At 42.4% G+C, this 17,998-nt stretch overlaps 1 protein-coding gene and 1 pseudogene across 2 annotated transcripts; one reads left to right on the forward strand and one right to left on the reverse strand.

Moving 5' to 3' along the window:
* Positions 1-339: 339 nt before the first annotated feature.
* Positions 340-15,459, reverse strand: ypel1 (yippee-like 1). 2 transcript variants are annotated; one of them, XM_086031111.1, is made up of 6 exons: positions 14,781-15,459; positions 12,939-13,254; positions 9,890-10,171; positions 7,466-7,509; positions 6,190-6,298; positions 340-5,351 (listed from the first exon to the last, which is right to left on the reverse strand). In XM_086031111.1, exons 3-6 carry the CDS (start codon positions 10,004-10,006, stop codon positions 5,262-5,264), a joined length of 360 nt encoding a protein of 119 aa, XP_085887237.1. In that variant the 5' UTR covers positions 10,007-10,171; positions 12,939-13,254; positions 14,781-15,459; the 3' UTR covers positions 340-5,261. The 2 variants fall into 2 exon arrangements, with proteins under 2 accessions (XP_085887237.1, XP_085887236.1); XM_086031110.1 differs by lacking the exons at positions 9,890-10,171; positions 12,939-13,254; positions 14,781-15,459 and having other exon boundaries at positions 7,466-8,203.
* On the forward strand, positions 10,005-17,208 carry LOC147146831 (uncharacterized; annotated as a pseudogene).
* Positions 17,209-17,998: the final 790 nt, after the last annotated feature.

A 17,998-nucleotide genomic window follows, 5' to 3' on the forward strand; every position in this document is an offset into this window, starting at 1 on the left:
CCTAGCCCTAGTTGGAAACCCTACTTTGAAACCCTAACCCTAGTTGGAAACCCTACTTTGAAACCCTAGCCCTAGTTGGAAACCCTACTTTGAAACCCTAGCCCTAGTTGGAAACCCTACTTTGAAACCCTAACCCTAGTTGGAAACCCTACTTTGAAACCCTAACCCTAGTTGGAAACTCTACTTTGAAACCCTAACCCTAGTTGGAAACCCTAGTTGGAAACCCTAACCCTAGTTGGAAACCAAACTTTGAAACGCTAACCCTAGTTTGAAACCCTACTTTGAAACCCTAACCCTCGTAAAAGAAATGTTAAGACAAACATTCTTGAGGTCAGCGAGTGAGTAGCATTGAAAATTTATTGTGGTATCAGATTTACACGAGTGAAAAGAGACAACGCGTGACATCATCGGTCTACAGAGGCAGAATGCAAAGCAAATCGAAAGCTGCATCAGAACAATCCCAAGAAGAAACGCAAGAAAACAGGCACAAACAAGAAAAGAAGAGTCAGTAGAGAAACACAACATTTCGCCCACCTCAATTCAACGACACGCTAACGACGCTCGCCGCTGTCACGTGACATCCGACAAGTAAACAAGTAGGCGGCGGCGGCAGGACACATTTTTGCTGCCCCCACCGTCCTCACTGCTGCTGTCAAAATAAACATTGCACACCTTTTGGGATTTTGCTATTGGACGAGCTGTGTTTTTTTTTTTTTTTGGTACGCACCAATGGTGGCTGCCCAAGATGGAGGTCCTTCGAAGCAAGACAAAATGGTCTGTTTTATTGCCAGAATGAACCCAACAAACGCAACATCATGTGAAATCTGAACAAATTGGACGTAACAGTTGCCGACTTCTAAACCAATTCCTTGATTACTCGGCAGAGACGCCAGGGTGACCCAAAAAACAACAATCCACCCATGAGAAGAAACCAGTGCCAACAATTGGAGCGCAAGGGTGAATACATTTAAACCAACGCTCCTCCCGTCCATGAAGGTTTTTTTCTTTTTTTGGAGGGGGCAAGGATAATTATAGTATTTATACACACAAGCACTCAAACGCTGATGCGGTTCGGTGGGGGCGCAAGCGCTCTTTTCATCCGTGAAACTTTTTCATGTAGGTATTCATAGAAGATTCAACACGATACGCTCACGTTTCCCAGCGACGTGAGAGTCCTTGAATGCACCGCTGGCAGTTTGGCAAGCTGCTGCACAGGTGGCGTGAGCGAAGGGAGACGCCAGGGTAAGTTCGACAAACGCTTCTCTTGTCCGGGGAGCTATTTTGGATGAGAAGCCAGTCACAAGTGGTCGTGTGACAAGTTTCAAGTTTACATGAGCGCCCAAACACACCGTTGACTGATTGGAAAGCAGCAGCTTGTTGCAGGGTGAACAAAACAAACTTCATTTTTGTGTAGCCCCAAAAAAAAAAAACAAGCAAAACAGTAAGATCACAAATCAACTTTTTGCGAGTACTTGAACACACCGTTGACATTGATTGGCTCTCGGGCTTTTATGGGGATGAATACAGTTCTAACAAGGTTGTTGTAATGTTTGCCTATTTTCAACGCTATCGCTCGAATGCACCGCTGGTTCGAGGGGACACCTGGCTAAACTAAAACACTCCTCCCGTTCATTAAGCTTTTTATTTTCAGATGCCACTCACAGCTGCAAAGACAAACAAGGTCATGAGGCATTTCCCATTTTTTTTTTTCAAGTGACACCTGAACGCACCATTGCCTGATTGGAAAGCTGCGGCTAACAAAACTGGCATTCCTCTTGTCCATGATTTCTTTGGGTGACAGCAAGAGTTCCCACTTTATGTGAGCACTTGAACATGCCATTGACTTGGTTGCAAGTTGCAGCTTGATAGGGTTGGCAGGTGAATGAGTAACAAAAAAAAAAAAAACAGCCAGTAACTGCTGTAAACCAGGTCACGTGACACTTCCAGACTTTACGTGAGTGCCTCGGTGGCATTGCCGGGGGCGTGGGGGACAAAACAAACGCTTCCAGTCAGTCACATGTGTAAACATTCAAGTTGTGGAAGTTTCTTGACTTTACTCAAGCAGTTTGAATGCGCTGAGGAGAGTTTGGGGGAGATGCCAAGGTAAGTAAAACAAACACTTTGCTTGTCAGTAAAGCGTTTTTGGGGGGGGTTATCAGTCGCTGGGGTAAACACCCAACTTCATGTGATAGTTCCCAACTTTACATGAGCACTTGAATGCCCTGTTTTGACTGATTGGAAAGCTGCAAAAAAAAAAATAAAAAAATAAAATAAAATAAAAATAAAGCTTCAAGTCCGTGAAGCTTGTTTTGGGAGTGAGATTTCCAGACCCATTGGACAGCTGCAGCTTAATGGGAACGTTGTCATTGAAATGACAACAACATGAAAATCTCCAGTCACAGATGTAAACAGCGAGGCCATGAGACAGTTCCCGACTCTACACGAGCACTTGAATGCAATGTTGATAGTTTGGAAAGCTATCTGTCAAGTAGGGATGCCAGGGTGGACAAAACAAATGCTTCTGTCCAGAAAGCTGTTTTTGTTTAAAAGAGGATACAGCGAGCAGCCCTGATTTGGGAACGTAACTGCTAAGGCCAGCAAGATGCTAATAAATAACAGGAAATACAATCAAGCGTGCGGCTTAAGAAAAAAAAAAAAAAAAAAAAAAAAAGCTAACTTAAGGACCTCCAAAATGGCTGGTGGGGCGAGATGATGGCGGGAGATTCCAGCTCGCCCTTGACGTCCAAACACAGCACTAAATAAACAAGCTAAGCTAATAGGCTAAGCAAACAAAAGTGGCCTAGCTCCACACACGAGCGTGCGCGCTCGCGCACGCACACACGCACAAACACACACACACACACCAAAGTGCTTCAAGTTGGGGCCATAACAGAAAAAAAAAAGCCGGTAGAAATATAGGTATAAAAGCTTAAATATGATGTCACTATGTACAAAAAAGGGGGACAATATCTCTGGAGTTTGTCATTCAAGTAGATGGTGCTAATGCTAAACACAATTTTTGAGGATTTGAGCAAAAAAAAAAAAAAAAAGCGGCATCATCGGACTGACCTTCGCCGGCAAAGTAATCAATCACTTTTTTCTCATCTCGCCAAATGTGCACAAGTAAATGCAGCGTCTTTCTTTTTACTTTTCACTCAATGGAGGGGGGGCGGAGTTATGCGCTGCACAACACAATAAGGAGTTTTTCGCTTTTTTTTTTTTTTTGCAAAGGCGTGTGATTGGTTGCAGCTTGGAGGACAAAGGCGATTAAAACCTCGAGATCGTAAAGTGCACTGAAACATGGAGCTAATCACCACAGAAGTAAATCTAACGCATGAGATGATGCAGTAACTGGGCTGGACATCATCACAGAAGTGAAATGAGAATACGCCAAAATTGAAAGCTAAAACAGAAAATGTCATAAACATCCATCATTACAGGAAAAAAAAAATATGTGAAAACGGTGAAACTGTCCATCACGGAAGAAATCAAGAAAATGTCCATTCTAAAACTGAAAAAATGTCCATCATCCCAAAAATTAAACTTAACAAGTGTCTGTCCATCATCACAGAAATAGAATGAGAAAAAGTCAGAAATGTCCAAAAACCAAACCAATTCATCTATCCATTGCTAGTCCATCACATTATAAAAAAAAAAAGAAAAGAATAAAAACAGAACAAAAGAATCTACCTTCATCACGGAAGGAAAAAGAAAATTTTTGCAACTACCCACGATCACCAAAAAAACTGCAAAATGTAACTGTGATTGTCCATCACACCAGTAAAACGATAAAATGACCCATCAGTCATAGCGAGTAAATGTCCTAACTGTCCATCATTACATAAAAAAACCGAAAACATTGTAAAACTGTCAATTATCGCACAGGTAAAAATGAGAAAATGGAAATGTCCGTCACTACAGAAAACATTCGAAGACACAACAGAAAAGTCAAACTCTCATCGTCACGCCAGTAAAATATGAAAACGCCCACAGCACAACAACAACAACAAAATATCTTAACTGGACGTTATCACCCAAGTTAAAAAAAAAAAAAGATCAGAACTATCGACCAGAAAATGTATTTTCCAATTGCAATAATTAAAACGTTTTAAAAAAAAGTGTTGGCCAAGATTGTCCGTCACAGAAGTCAAACGAGAAGATGTCGTGAGCGCCGTCAAAGAAAACGGGAAAACACAGCTGTCCATCACACAAACTTCCATTTTATAAACTGTCCGTAATTACTCCAAAACACCTTCACTGTCTCAAAAAGACAAAATATTACAACTGTCCATCATTACTGAAATAAGAAAATCCTAACTGTTGGGTCATCGATCATTTAAAAAAAAAAAAAAGCAAAATGAGTTAAAACAAAAAATTAAAAACAAGAAAATGTCAATGTCCGCCACTAAAGGTGTAAAACGCGAATGTTTACTGTCAATCATCGCAGAAACCGTAAAAAAGGAGAAAATGTCGTCAACGTAACGTTGTTGTGATTTGACCTCCAAGCTGACGTGAAGCAGAAGCCTCCACAAAGTGCAAAATACACACACACACATCATACGCAAATACACGCGTGTGCATGACGGCTAAAGACATTGACTGAGTGTATATAATATAAATATTTTCATTCATTTATAATGTATAATCTCTACGCACTATATAACTCTTCTTTCTATGGAACAGCAATCAGTTGATCAAATGGGACCAGCCACTCTCGAATTAACCAAACTACCTGCTACTTTCTTCATATATATTCATAATTTCATATATTTATGGTGTATAAATACTGCTTTGACGTTTTTTGTAACATGATCTGAAACTTGGGTAAGCAAACACCAAAGAAGAATCCAAAATGGGGTAAATATAGCAAACAAAAAACTTAACGTTAGCGCGCTAGCTCACCAACTTGCTAGCTCGCCACTTACTAAATTGCTGGCTTGCCAGATCGCTAACCTGCTAGCTCCTTTGCCACTGCTACATATTTTTCCTCAAAACCGCATCCACGCCAACAACGCGTCACATGAAAATCAAAAACAAAACAGCGAGTAGATGCTAGCCGCCTAGCGGCTAAGGAAAAGTGGTCCATCATTGTCCTGCGAGCGGTTGCCACGGTGACGCAATGAGTTTCTTTCAAGCAGGGTTGCCTCCTGCAGTGTGATGTCACAAGAGCATGAAAGGGGGCGGGGGATGTGTCTCTGGGGTCAGGGGGGGGGGTGCATGTTTGGTCGCAGTTACAAGCGAGCGTCCAAGCGCGCCAAGAGTCACTCCCATCCGTTGTCTTTGATCATGTGAGCCAGCTCGATGATGAACTTTCCCTCTTTGTACTTCTGACTGCTCTCAAAGGCGTGCTCCTGAAACACATTAGCTTAGCTTAGCCACGCTAACTAAAGTTTTTCTTGTTTAACAAGGTTATTTAAAAACACACAGATGCAAACGTTAGCTTAGCCAATGTAACAAATTTTGTTTTATACAAAATTTCAAAACACATGAATGATAACGATAGCTTTGCCACACCAGCAAGTTTTCTTGTTTTGCAAGGAATTTCAAAGCACATGGATGCTAATGTTAGCTTAGCCTCATTAGCAAGTTATCTTGTTTTGTAAGGTATTTAAAAAAAAAAACACATACGCTCACGTTATCTTAGCCACAATAGCAATTTGTTTTATAAGGAATTTAAAAACATACAAATGCTAATGTTAGCTTTGCCACACTAGCAAATTTTCGTTTTACAAAGAATTTGGGAAAAAACACTGATGCTAATGTTACATTAGCCACACTAGCAATTGGCTTGTTTTACAACTAATTTAAAAACATATGGATGCTAACGCTAGCTTAGCGACACCAGCAAGTTTTTCGGCTGATGCAGATTCTGTAAAATTTTGATAACCGATTAATCGGAAGATTAATTATATAAAATAAATACTTTTACATGACTTTGTCTTTTAGTATTTGCTAAACTTTACCAAATCAGACAAAAAGCTAGTTTCCAACTGTCGTCCATGTGCAAGGTGTCAATTGTGGCAGCTGAAAATAAAATGACACCTTTGCCTTCTATTGTCATGTGTTATTGTGGAAATAAATTGGCAAACAACAACAACAACAAAAATAATTAAAAAAAATAAAAATAAATTAGGCTGCAGTAGAAATAAGAAAAAGCTTCCCATGCACAAAATGTCCATGACAACTCACATATTTCCAGCCCAGGGTGGTTTTACAGTTTTCACAGTAGATGTCGGCCACGGCGTGAAGACCCGTGAGGAGAACCCGCTCCTCGGCCGGACCGCAGCCCACGTTCACCCTGCGCCGCCACACAGGAAGTACACCACAGGCAATGTCAGTCAAGCTAAGCGTGTTGTTGGCAAATTAAATTGGGGTTGGGGGCTGATTATCCAAAGAATTTGAAAGCAGACTTCCTGCGCCTATTCAGGCATGGCCTCTGGAGACTTATTTTTGTGGGTCTACGCATGAAAGACAGATACCAAATATTATGTTTTCATGGGAGCTGAATTTTCAAAACTTTTGATTTGGAAGGACTCCTGAAAGGGACCAAATCGAACCTAAAATGGCAGCTTCTAACCAAAACGACAAACTTCCTGTTTATTTCAGGTCTGGCTTCTTGAGATGTTTCTGCGGGTCAATTCATGATCGCCAAATTTGATATTTGTATATAGTAGCCTAAAGGACCTTGGAAATAAGTCGAAATTTGCCAGTATGAACCAAAACGTCGTCTTCCTGTGTATTTTGGGCATGGCCTCTTGAGACTTTTTTTTGTGGGTCTAACCATGACAGACATGACTATTACATTTCATGTTGCTATGTAGAACTGGATTTGAATAGTGAATTAAAAAAAAACTAGTAGTCTGGCTATGAAGGATGGTAGAAATTAGTCTAAAATAGCTGTTAAGAAGGAAGGGGGATTCCCCCCTTCTGTGGCTCCTTCTCAAAGTTTCTTATTTTTCCCCATAAGTTTTTTTTTTTTTTTTGGGGGGGGGGCGGGAGTTTTTCCTTGCCCTCCTGGGGATTAAGATCAGGGGATGTTGTTAATATGCTGTCCGCTATGGGCATGTGAAGCCCTTTGAGACTTTGGTGTGATTAAGGGCTACATAAACAAATTTGACTTGACATGAAACCAAAATGGCTGTCCTCCTGTGTATTTTCGAACCAGGTGTCGCGAGACTTTTTGGAGCGTCTACAAGATGACCAAATTTCATGCGACTAAGTGGCTACAGGGGCAGAATTTTCAAAAATGCTCCAGTAGTTCTGTAGCTTATTTGAAGGCTGCCTGGAAATGTCCGCCGTTAGCCTAAAAGTGCAACTTTGAGGCTAAATGGCGGCTCTCTTGTGTCTTTTCGTGAATGGCTTCTCGAGACTTTTTGGAGCGTCCGCTCATGTCGCCGAGCGAAAGCGGCTTCGGAGGCTGACTTTTGGCAAACGAGATGGTGATGGACGTGCATCTGAGACTTACACCGAGTTGAAGAGATACGCTCTCCCTTGGCTGCCCTGAAATGACTGAAAGAGACAAAAGAGGTTGACGTTAATGTCCGCCCCCCACCCCGGCGCACTCGTCGGTCCGCCCGGGCCCGTTTCCCCGGTTGGACCGATTGACAGCAGCATGCGACGTGATGTGTTGTGACGTGAGGTGGTGTGATATGATTTGTTGTGATGGGGCTGACGTGCAAACAACACGCTGACACCAAAACGCCTCCCAACTGTCATCGGGATGCACAGCGCACACACAATAGAAAGACTAAGCCTTTCGTAAAACCCTAACCCTGGATTAATTAAAGAATAAACAAAAATTAGAAGAAAAAAAAAAAATGGAAGCCTAACCCTGACTTCAAACCCTACCTAAACCTGTCTGGAAAACATTTTTAAAAAACTAACCCTTGTTTAAAATCATAACCCAGGTTTGATTTGTAGACCTAGCCCTGTCTCAAAACCCTAATCCTTGCTTTAAATGATCAGTTCAGCCCGGAACCCTCATTTAAAACCCTAACCCTGGTTTACAATCCTACTTTGAAGGACTAAACCTTGCTTGAAACCCTAAACCTGTCTTAAAGCGGAAATGAAGCCAAACATATATTTTTTTCAAGAATATGTTCCCAGCAGGCCCACTAGTTGAAACACGGTATTCTGATGAATTTTGCGTTTGTGGGATATAAATTAAGCAGCAAAACGCACTCGTTTTTAGCCATCTCTGGGGCGGCCATTTTGTCATTTCTGTCGACTGAAAACGACATCATAACTGCTCACAACGACCAATGACAGCTGACCCGTTTTCTGAGTCTGAGCCGTGATTGGTCGTTGTGAGCAGTTGTGATGTCATTTTCAGTCGACGGAAAACAAAATGGCCACAGACGGAGATGTCTAAAAACGAGTGGATTAACACTTATTCCACAAACGCAGTATTTATCAGAATGCCCTGTTTCAACTAGTGGGCTTGCATAGAACGTATTTTTGAAAAAAAAAAAAGTTTGCGTTGACTTCCACTTTAAAACCCTAACACTAGGGGTGGGCGATATGGGCAAAAAATAAATCTCGATATTTTTTTTTAAAAACTCGGTAACGATAATTTGACTATATTCTACAAAAAATATTTTAAATCGGCACTTGCTTGACCAATGACCAATTGTGGATGGACGGCGTTTGTGAACAACATCTCTTTTAAATTGCTAAATAAAGCTTCTGCAAAACAATGATATTCTGCGACAATATTTAACAATAAAAAACAAAAAATTATGTGAAGAATATTTATGTCACTTAAATGTCTGTGCTATTATTCCATAATGATGTGACATTTTGAGCTGTACTAAGTACTGGTGTACCACTGCCAACTATTAGAGAAATCAGAATGAGAAAAAAAAAAAAAATTTGATATGTGACGTGTGACGAAGAAAAAAGACGTCGTCATGACAACACCCATTTCTCATACATTGGCCAACGTATCCAGAATAAAGTTGAATAACAAAACTGCAATTTACCGAAAAGTGCATTTTCCCGCTCATTCGTCGCTGTGACATGTAGACTTGTGACTTTATTCATGTTTGGCTGTAAGCTGGCATCACACTAATAAACCGTCATAGTTTGTGTAACACGTCTGAGGAATACAGGCTAGTTATGAATGACGCCGACTAAAAGCGTGTAAACTGAATGCGAGCCGATCATCCAGGATGTCACGTTTGCCTTGCTCGCTTAAGTACCGAGTGCGTGCGTTTATATTTGTTGGTTCAACTCGCCGACTGTTGTCTGAGTGTGCGTGTTTAAGCTTTTGTTTTTCACGGAATTGCTCTTCACGGTGACCGATTTGGTAACATCTAACAATGCTATTCCAACTTTGCGGCCGTCGGCTGACTCGCTTTTCGAGGCAGTATCAATACTCGATGATGTCAAATTACACATCGTGAAAGCAAGATTGACAATGATATCGATAACGGTATATATTGCCCACCTCGACCCAACACTCTCAAAATCCTAATTAGAAACCCCAACTCTTGTTTTAAACCCTAACCCTGGCTGCACAGCCCACATTTTGGATACCCTAACCCTGGTTTGAACAACCAACTTTGAAGGACTGACCCACTGTTGTTTAAAACCATTGAAACCTTCATTTGAAACCCTGAATCTGTCTTGAAACTATCACTCCGGCCTGAAACCCGAGTTCAAAACCAAATTTAGGCTTAAAACCCCAGCTCTGGCTGCACACCCCAAATCCTGTCCTGAAACTCTAATTAGGAACCCCAGCCCTTGTTTAAAAAGGACGAATGCAGAGTTTGAAAGGCCTATTTTGTAAGCGCATCCCTTCATTTGAAACCACAGCGCGCAAATGTCCAACCGTAGCCCCCGCCCCCCAGCTCGCGGGCGTCTTGAAGCCCGACTTTGCAGGCGATACCTTGGAGATGAGCTCGTCGTGGTTGGCCAGGTGCGCTCTGCAGTGTATGCAGCTGTAGGTGCGGTGGCAGCTGGGCAGGTAGGCCTGGAAGGTCTTGGACTTGGTCATCTTGACCATGTCCGAGGGCCGCAGCTCCTCGCCGGCGTCCGCTCCGGACGGGTTGCAGCTCCGCTGGACTTGCTGGCAGAACAGACACCGGAGGATGCAAGCCAGGGCCGTCGTGGTGCCGGTGGGCTCGGGCGCGTGGCAGCTCCACGCCGACGCCGCGCCAGGAAATCGCGCCTGCCCCGGGGGGGAGGAGACCAAGGAGCGCGTGACGCCTTCAGCCACTTTGTCGCGTCGCTGTGACGCGCGACGCGACATCGCAAAACACACCCGGCGCCTCAGTGAGATCGCAAATGACACGTTGACATCACAGAAACTTGGCGTGCCGGGTTCCAGGAACGACAAGCACCGAGATCTAAAAGTATCTGGAACCTTTAAACGGCTATTGTGTGCTTGCAAGATGGAAACTGAGTTGCAGTTTAAATTGAGTTGCGTTTGAGTGTGTTTGGACTGCGGGTACTATTGTCCTCATTTAGTTCCAGGGTAACTTATCAGGGCCAAAGGAGAACTTTGTCAGTTTGGTAGTACTTCTGTGAGTCCAGGTACCTTGTTTTGGCTACTCCTGAACTTATCTGATTGCAACATTTTGGTCCCAGAGCTAAAAACGTTAAAAAGCCTTGGAAAGGTAAACTATATGATGTTGGGAGTGTGTTTGGACGGGAACTATTGTTCAAATTTGATGTTGTGGCAATTTATCAGTACCAAAAGAAGAACTTTCAAGCTGGCGAGCAATCCTGAGAGATCCGGGAATTGATCTTTTGTTTAATCATCGAATGTTTTCTGTCCTTATTCTTAATTACGTTTTGCAAGAAATAATCAAATATATCACAATACAATATAGAGTACGATAGTGTGTGAAGATACTAAATTTATCACCAAGTGGACTTGAACATGTTCTACTCAATGGTAATCAATCGGGGGGGAACAAAACATGACGTCCCAACACAAACAGCTACTGCGAGGCCTTCACGGACCTCCTGTCAATCAAACTCGATGGAGGCGGGACTATGACATCTTATTGTTGACTGGCGCGCAGCCGTCTAAAGGAGGTGCTGTTTCTCTCCTTTCTTCTTTTGTGTAAATGAGAAAACATGTTTTTTCGGACAAAAGACGGCCGTAAATGTCTCCACTTTGTTGATTTAGTCTAAAGTTGACTTTAAGATGGGAGAAAATTACGTATTTCCCAGCGTGTGGAGAGGGGAAAATACTGTTTCGCTGTTGCACAAAGTAAATTTTTAGATAAGTCACATTGTTGCTGTTGTGCGTGACACCACAAGAAACACAAGTTAACTGTGACGTCGCAACGAGTTGCAAAGGGGAAAAAAGCCAGACAGCAAACAAAGAGCTCTACAGGAAGTTGACATGTGGCGCGCATGAGGCACACGCGCACACACACGCGCGCGCACCCCCAGTGGTCTATCCACGTCTGTGTGTGTGCGTGTTTCGTGCCCATGTGTGTCAGACAGCTCTCGTCTCCTCATCTAATTAGCCCACTTTAATTAAGCCTCACGCACTCCTGCTCACCGTCTGCGATTATAAAAGCTGCTGCGCATGCGCAATACCACTCGCAACAACAATGTGGCACTAAACTCAATTCAAATAAAAACACACGCAACATTTTTGACGGCTCATTCGACACGAAACACGCGTTGAAAACGCGTCTGCTGTTTTGTTAACAGAGCTGCAGACGTCTTTTTCCCTTTTTAATCACGAAGCCACACAACACCTTTGTTTTCTTAATTGATCACGCGCGTGCCTTGCGCTCCTCAAACTAGTCGTTTGAAAACGCGTGTAACATCGACACCAAACGACAACATTTTGAACGCAGTAATTATTCGTCGCCACGCTCTTTTTTTCTTCGTCAGCGCAGGTGGTAAGAAAAGGGGGGGAAATAGTCAGAAAAAAAGTACACATGCTTTTTCCCCAAGAATGTTATGGCACCTGAAGCCATCACGACGCACATTTTATTGTTTTGTTTGCACAATTCGAGCGTGCTAAGAGAGAAGGCGCATTTTCGTTACTTTGCCAACGTCTACGTTAAATTAGCCAACAAACTACAATGCAATGTTTGGTGCCACAGGTGATTAAAAAAAATACAAAACAAAAGGAAGTAAGCTGCCAAAGTGGCAACAAAGAGTCAGACATTGCTTTTTCCCAGCACAATTCAGGCAACTGAAGCCACCACGACCTCGCGACACCTTATATTGTCGTTGTTTAAGTTTATTTAAATTGCCACGGAGTTAAATTGCTGTTATGGTACTACAAATTGTTCAAATATGCCTTTGATTCGTCTTGCGGGTAATCAATAAACTAAGAGGAGGAAGTGAGCTGGTGACGTTGTAAAAAGTTACAACAACAATGTTTTTTCCGTGCATGGTTTGGGTACCTGAAGCCACCACGACCCCACACCACCTTTATTTGCCGAGTTTTTTTTAAAGTTTAATTATATTGTCACACTGACATTGCTCGTTTCAATGCTATACAAATTTGGCAGGTTGTGTCGACGTCTACTTAGTCACCAAACAACAATGTGAATGTTTTTAACACAAACAATTGTTCATTCTTTTCGATGCCTTTTTGCTTCTTTTGTTTTGTAGCACAGGTGAGAAAGGCAAAAAAAGAGGAAGTAGGCAGTTCAAGTAACAACAAAGAAAAATCACTCACATGGGAAGTGCAGACAAAAGCCTCGCTGCCTCCTCGACACCAAACAAGACTCTTACCCACAAAACTCCCGTGTTTTTGACCAAAATTTGCGCTTCGTGGCTCTTTTGATTCAACTCTTCGACGACAAATCAGCTCGGAGCAACAGCGTGGCCCTTTTTCACAACTTGTCGTCTGACCGATGATGCCACCACGACAGCACATACATTTACTTGTATCTCTTGGGTGATTTTACTCAAATGCTTGCACGAAAATCATTGATTAAAAAAGTGTTGTCACGCACCTGAATGTTAGTTGAGAAGGACGACAGCCTGTCGAGCACGGAAACACAACACAAGCTCCTTGTTGTCGTCACAAGCTCCTGGTAAAAGTCATCGTGTTAGATTCCGGTCCATGTGTGTAAGTGTGCCGGGGAAATGTTAGGCCACCGACGGCTCGCATTTTGGGGCCCCCATGCGAGCTTTTGTTGTCTTTTGTTGTGCGCGTCTCGCACTGGCCTGCCAGCTTTGGCACGAAAACGTCACCCACGCGGGAGGGCGATGCGACGGTGATTGACGGCCGCGCTGGCCAATCAGTAGCGGCGGTGCCTTCACGTCCCCCTGGTAAAGATGGGAAACTACGTATTACCATGTTTTTATTCGACATAACCTGCTTTGTTTTTGCCACATTTAAGACGACCGAGTTCGACTACCATGCTCGCATTAAATGTAGCTCGATTTGACTGTCATTTAATAGTATTAATTTACTTACAATTACTTTTAAATGACGGTCGTGCACCTTATTCTTAATCTGATTATCCTGATTGCTATTATTAGTAAGATTAACCTCGTCTTTTGTGTGACAGACTAGATAGATAGATAGATAGATAGATAGATAGATAGATAGATAGATAGATAGATAGATAGATAGATGGATAGATATTTTTGATATTGAGATAATATTTCTACACATCGAGACTTGAAAGAAATAGACATAAAAATATTTAACATAGTCACAACTGTAAATCGCCTCAGTACGACCATCATTTATCGTAGAAGGAAGAAAATCTGATTGTTAATTTTTAATTAGCTCATTTCGCCTATCCTGGTCAATTATTTAAGGGTGAATTGCAAATTGATTCTATTTTGTGGTATTGCTAAATATGTTTGTTTTTATGATGACTTTCAGTAGGGGTTGGATGTAATTATTCAACATGTTCTGACTAAAAATGGCCAATAGAAGAGCTATAACATGTTTCCTGCTAAAATGATCAAGAGTAGTATACGTTTTAGATGTGTCGTTGGTTCTATACACATAATTCAGTCGCAGAGTGAGATTTTCGAGCATTCCAGGTCGTCGTGTTTACTGGTAGGATTATTTCCCATGTGACATGAACGCGCCAAGTGAGACAGGAGGCTAGGCAGGCAAGCAGGTACCCGGATGTGTAAATAAATACAAGACGAGAATATGAATTTCACGTGTAAAAAAAACACACATACACGATTAACGTTTGTTTTTCCCGCCTCGTGCAGTTTCGTTTAAAATCCCAGCTCGTCATTTGGTTCAGAAACCAAATTAATGCAGTAAAATATGAACGCCTTTGCTTAAAAAACGAGGATAGGCAGTCATATTTATATCCCTCATATGAGCAGAGAGCTGGCTAAGGTCACTTTAAAGTCAGACGCGCACGCGCATGAACACACTGGGTTAATTTTAGAAAGGATCAGTCTCGTACAGAATCGGTTTTCGAATAAAACAAAAAACAGCTGAGCTCAGTTGGTTAGTGTCGATGACGTCACTATTATACGGGCACGCGCACATTTTTTTTTAAATGCAGCTGGCTGGCTGTCGGACTTCAACGAAAACAACAGCAGTGGCGAGAGGGACGAGCTGCAAATCAACACAACATGCAGACACGGCATCGGTCTGCATCTCTTATAAAATGTGACAAAAACAGCAATAAATCGACTCCTTTTGCGGCATTGAATTGTCCCTCGTGTTAACCACCTTCAAAATGATCGTACCTTAACAAAACATGCATGAATTATTAAACAAAACAGAGAGGACATCGTGAATCAAAACGAACTGAAATCATAATGATGCGTTCAAGGACCGGCAAGCGTGTCCTCCAAAGCAGGTCACTCACCCCCGAAAACAACTCGCTGACTCCCGGGCAGCCCGCACGGAGGATCACCGTCCCATGCAGGCTGCAGCAGCCCGTCTAGGCCGACTGAGCGTCCATCTAAGGCGTCCTGGCGGTTGGATGATACTCGGTTATCTGACGGATTCTCGCGGGCGGGCGGCGGCGGCTTGTCAGGCAGGACGAGGACGCCTCTCTCTCGGCCATGAGCTGCCACGCAGTCCGCGGGCCTCGTTTGGTGTCTGCTTCGGTCTCCAATTATCAATAATTCAGAGAAACAGCAATGAAGCGCATCGTGACAGCGTCGAGAAGTTAAAATAACGCAAAGGCTGTGGCGCTAAACTTGGCGGAAAAGTGCAGATAAAGTAGCTTTTCTTCCTAATGCTTGTGCTGCCTTTAAGTGTCATGGGGATTTATTTTTAATCACCAACTCTTAATGGTAAACAGAAACTTTTATTCGATATCAAAAGGGATGTAGATTTCGAGTCACTTCAGAGGACACTTAAACTAACCGGAATATGTCGTGCTAACGTAGCCCATGCAAGCCGCGTCATCGCTGACGTCACTACAAGTGTAGGTGCCATATTAGGGGCTTACTGGAGGCGACGTGATTATTGTTTTTACTCGCAAGACGAACTGTGTTTCTCTGTGGTGAAACGTTGCTGTGTTAGGGGGGTGCCGCAATGCCACCCACGATCGCAAAGGAAAAAAACTGAACAACGGGCTTTGGCTTAGTTTTTATAGTTTTCCCGTTTGGCGGAAGACCGAGGGAACCCTCGTTTCGGACATCTCAAAACGACGTCGGGTGCCTTGGTTGTCGGCTGTTAGGCTAGGTTCACACCGCGAGCAAATGCGACCCAGATCAGATTTTTTTGCCCATATGCGACCTGTATCTGATTTTTTTATGACAGTCTGAACGGCTCAATTCCGATTTTTTCAAATGCGACCTGGGTCGCTTTCATATGTGGTCCTAGATCGGATACGTATCCGATCGTTTCCAATGCGTTTGCGGTCTGAACGGCCATATATCCGACATTGACATGTCATCCGGAGCCCAAAATGTGCTCCGCGCAGGCAGAAGAAAACTGCTGGCAGCAGGGGATCGAATCTACAACGTTGTTTTGAGTAACACTATTGACTTTATATTTTACTTTAATTTAATCCACCTTGAAACATGAAGCATAAATTGGACATTTATGGCGATCGTAGTAATTCAGCCACGGCTCAGATAGATTCATTTTTTACGCACGGTTAAGACGTGACGTCATCGTTAGTGATGTCTCCATGAAATGTGATATTAAAGCCTCGCCTCATAATTTCCCCCAAATACCGTATTTATTTCTACCTGCTACCTAATTGCTTGACTGTATAAATGCCCCGACACGCTGGACCACATTTGCTTCCGCAAACACGTCGGGTGTGACATCTTCTCTTCTTCTGACATCGTCTCTTCTTCTGCGCATGCGGGCCACTTTGACGACGCATGTGTTCATACAGCAGACAAGGCCGAGGTCGCATTTATAATGTAATATGAACCCTTACACAAAAAAAAAAAAAAGGTTTTTTTTTTCAAAAACTCAGAATTGAGCATTAAGACCTGCGGTGTGAACGTAGCCTTAGACGAAAATATTTCACCCTAAACAGCCTTCCGTCACCGGCAAGAGTGTGCTCTGTACATTTTCACAGCGGTAAGTTAAAAATAAAGTTTAGAATCCTCATCCTTTCTCTCCTTTAGCCACACACGTGCATGCACACAGTGAGTGAGATAAAAGGAAAGAAGGAATGATCAACGATCGATGTATGTCATACGCCCGCACGTATCTATGTATACATATATGTGTTGTATGTGTATATATATCCATACCATCCATATCCACATGAGGGCCGATTACTGGGCCGGACTAAAATTCACTTTCCGCCATGCTTAGTCCAGCCCTCTTTTAAAAATGTGTCGGCTAAATTTGCCAATGCAACATGTTGTTTACTTGTTTCATATAGACAGAGCAACAGTGTCAGGGACATTTAATGACACCTTAAATGTTTTGAATGCACGTCTTACTCCTTTGGCACATTGAAATAGTGGCATTTTAGAGACGTTGCTACCAGGTGATTTGGTGCTGGCAGACCGTGGCTTTGACATTGGGGACAGTGTAGGACTCATGTATGCTGAAGTAACGATCCCTGTTTTCACAAATGGATGCTGCCAGTTGGGTGCAAGAGATGTGGAGAGCACACGGAAAATCGCCCATCTTCGAATTCATGTGGAAAGGGTGATTGGCAGTATCCGGAATAAGTACAAAATACTGACAAAAAAAAAATACCCATCAGCATGGTGTTACCATGCTAAGGTGAGGACATAACATTCCTTGACAAGGTTGTTAATGTATGTTGTGCACTAACCAACCTTAGCCCCAGTGATGTTGTGCAACATTAATAATACTGCATGCTGTATCGTTTTTCATATGTAAGAAATAAAAGTTGTCATAAGGAGCCATTTTCCCCTTGTCAATTGTTTCTGCCTTTTTACTAAATTTACCGGAATTTGAAGGTGTGTTTTACAGACAACGATCAGATGAAGTTGGAAAAGTTATTTATTTACTTTATCAAATGAATCAAAAGGACTAAGACTATACTTGCAGGTTGGTGTAAACATCAAAATGTAAACAATATCGCCTCAATAGTACAATTGTACAGTACATGACTTTTAGCTTTAACATACTAGTACAAGTAAACCTGAAAATGCAAAAGCAATCTCAAAATGAATAGTTAAAATAAAGTAAAAAAAACCCTCAAATGCAATAATCTCAAAATGTAAACAGTATTGATTGAATAGTGCAAATGTACACAACATGTTTAAAGTGTCAAGGTACAAGTAAAATATAAATTGTGCAATACCAACAAAGGCCATTATTTTAGAAAGATGACGCTATGATATCTATCGACATGAAGGGCAAAACCAAAGGAAGAAGTAGCTCTGGGTCATAGCTCCACTCAGTATTGGGAATACTGTAGGGATCCAAACCATTGATAATGTCTATTTTTGAAAGTTATCGGTCTCCGGCTCCACGGTCTAAAATTTAGCCCCACCAATTTCTCGCATTTTAACAAGTTTTGGAATAGACAAATACACACGACAAATACACGACTTTTAAAGCAACACTGTGTCATGCCAGTTTTTGTAGATTATGGCGGCGTCATGTGGACAAAAGCGGTAGTGTTTTGAC

The sequence above is a fragment of the Filicampus tigris genome, chromosome 5 (genome assembly GCF_054856515.1).
Source record: "Filicampus tigris isolate MCC_2025a chromosome 5, RoL_Ftig_1.0, whole genome shotgun sequence".
In the NCBI taxonomy this organism is placed as follows: domain Eukaryota; kingdom Metazoa; phylum Chordata; class Actinopteri; order Syngnathiformes; family Syngnathidae; genus Filicampus; species Filicampus tigris.

What these genes read in the sequence shown, in the direction of transcription:
- ypel1 (XM_086031110.1), bottom strand. Translation starts at nt 7,716, where the DNA reads ATGACAGTTGGGAGGCGTTTTGGTGTCAGCGTGTTGTTTGCACGTCAG. An exon ending in GCGTATCTCTTCAACTCGGT is followed by an intron (nt 6,299 to 7,465) that starts GTAAGTCTCAGA and finishes GTGGCGGCGCAG; the next exon opens with GGTGAACGTGGGCTGCGGTC. An exon ending in CCACCCTGGGCTGGAAATAT is followed by an intron (nt 5,352 to 6,189) that starts GTGAGTTGTCAT and finishes AATGTGTTTCAG; the next exon opens with GAGCACGCCTTTGAGAGCAG.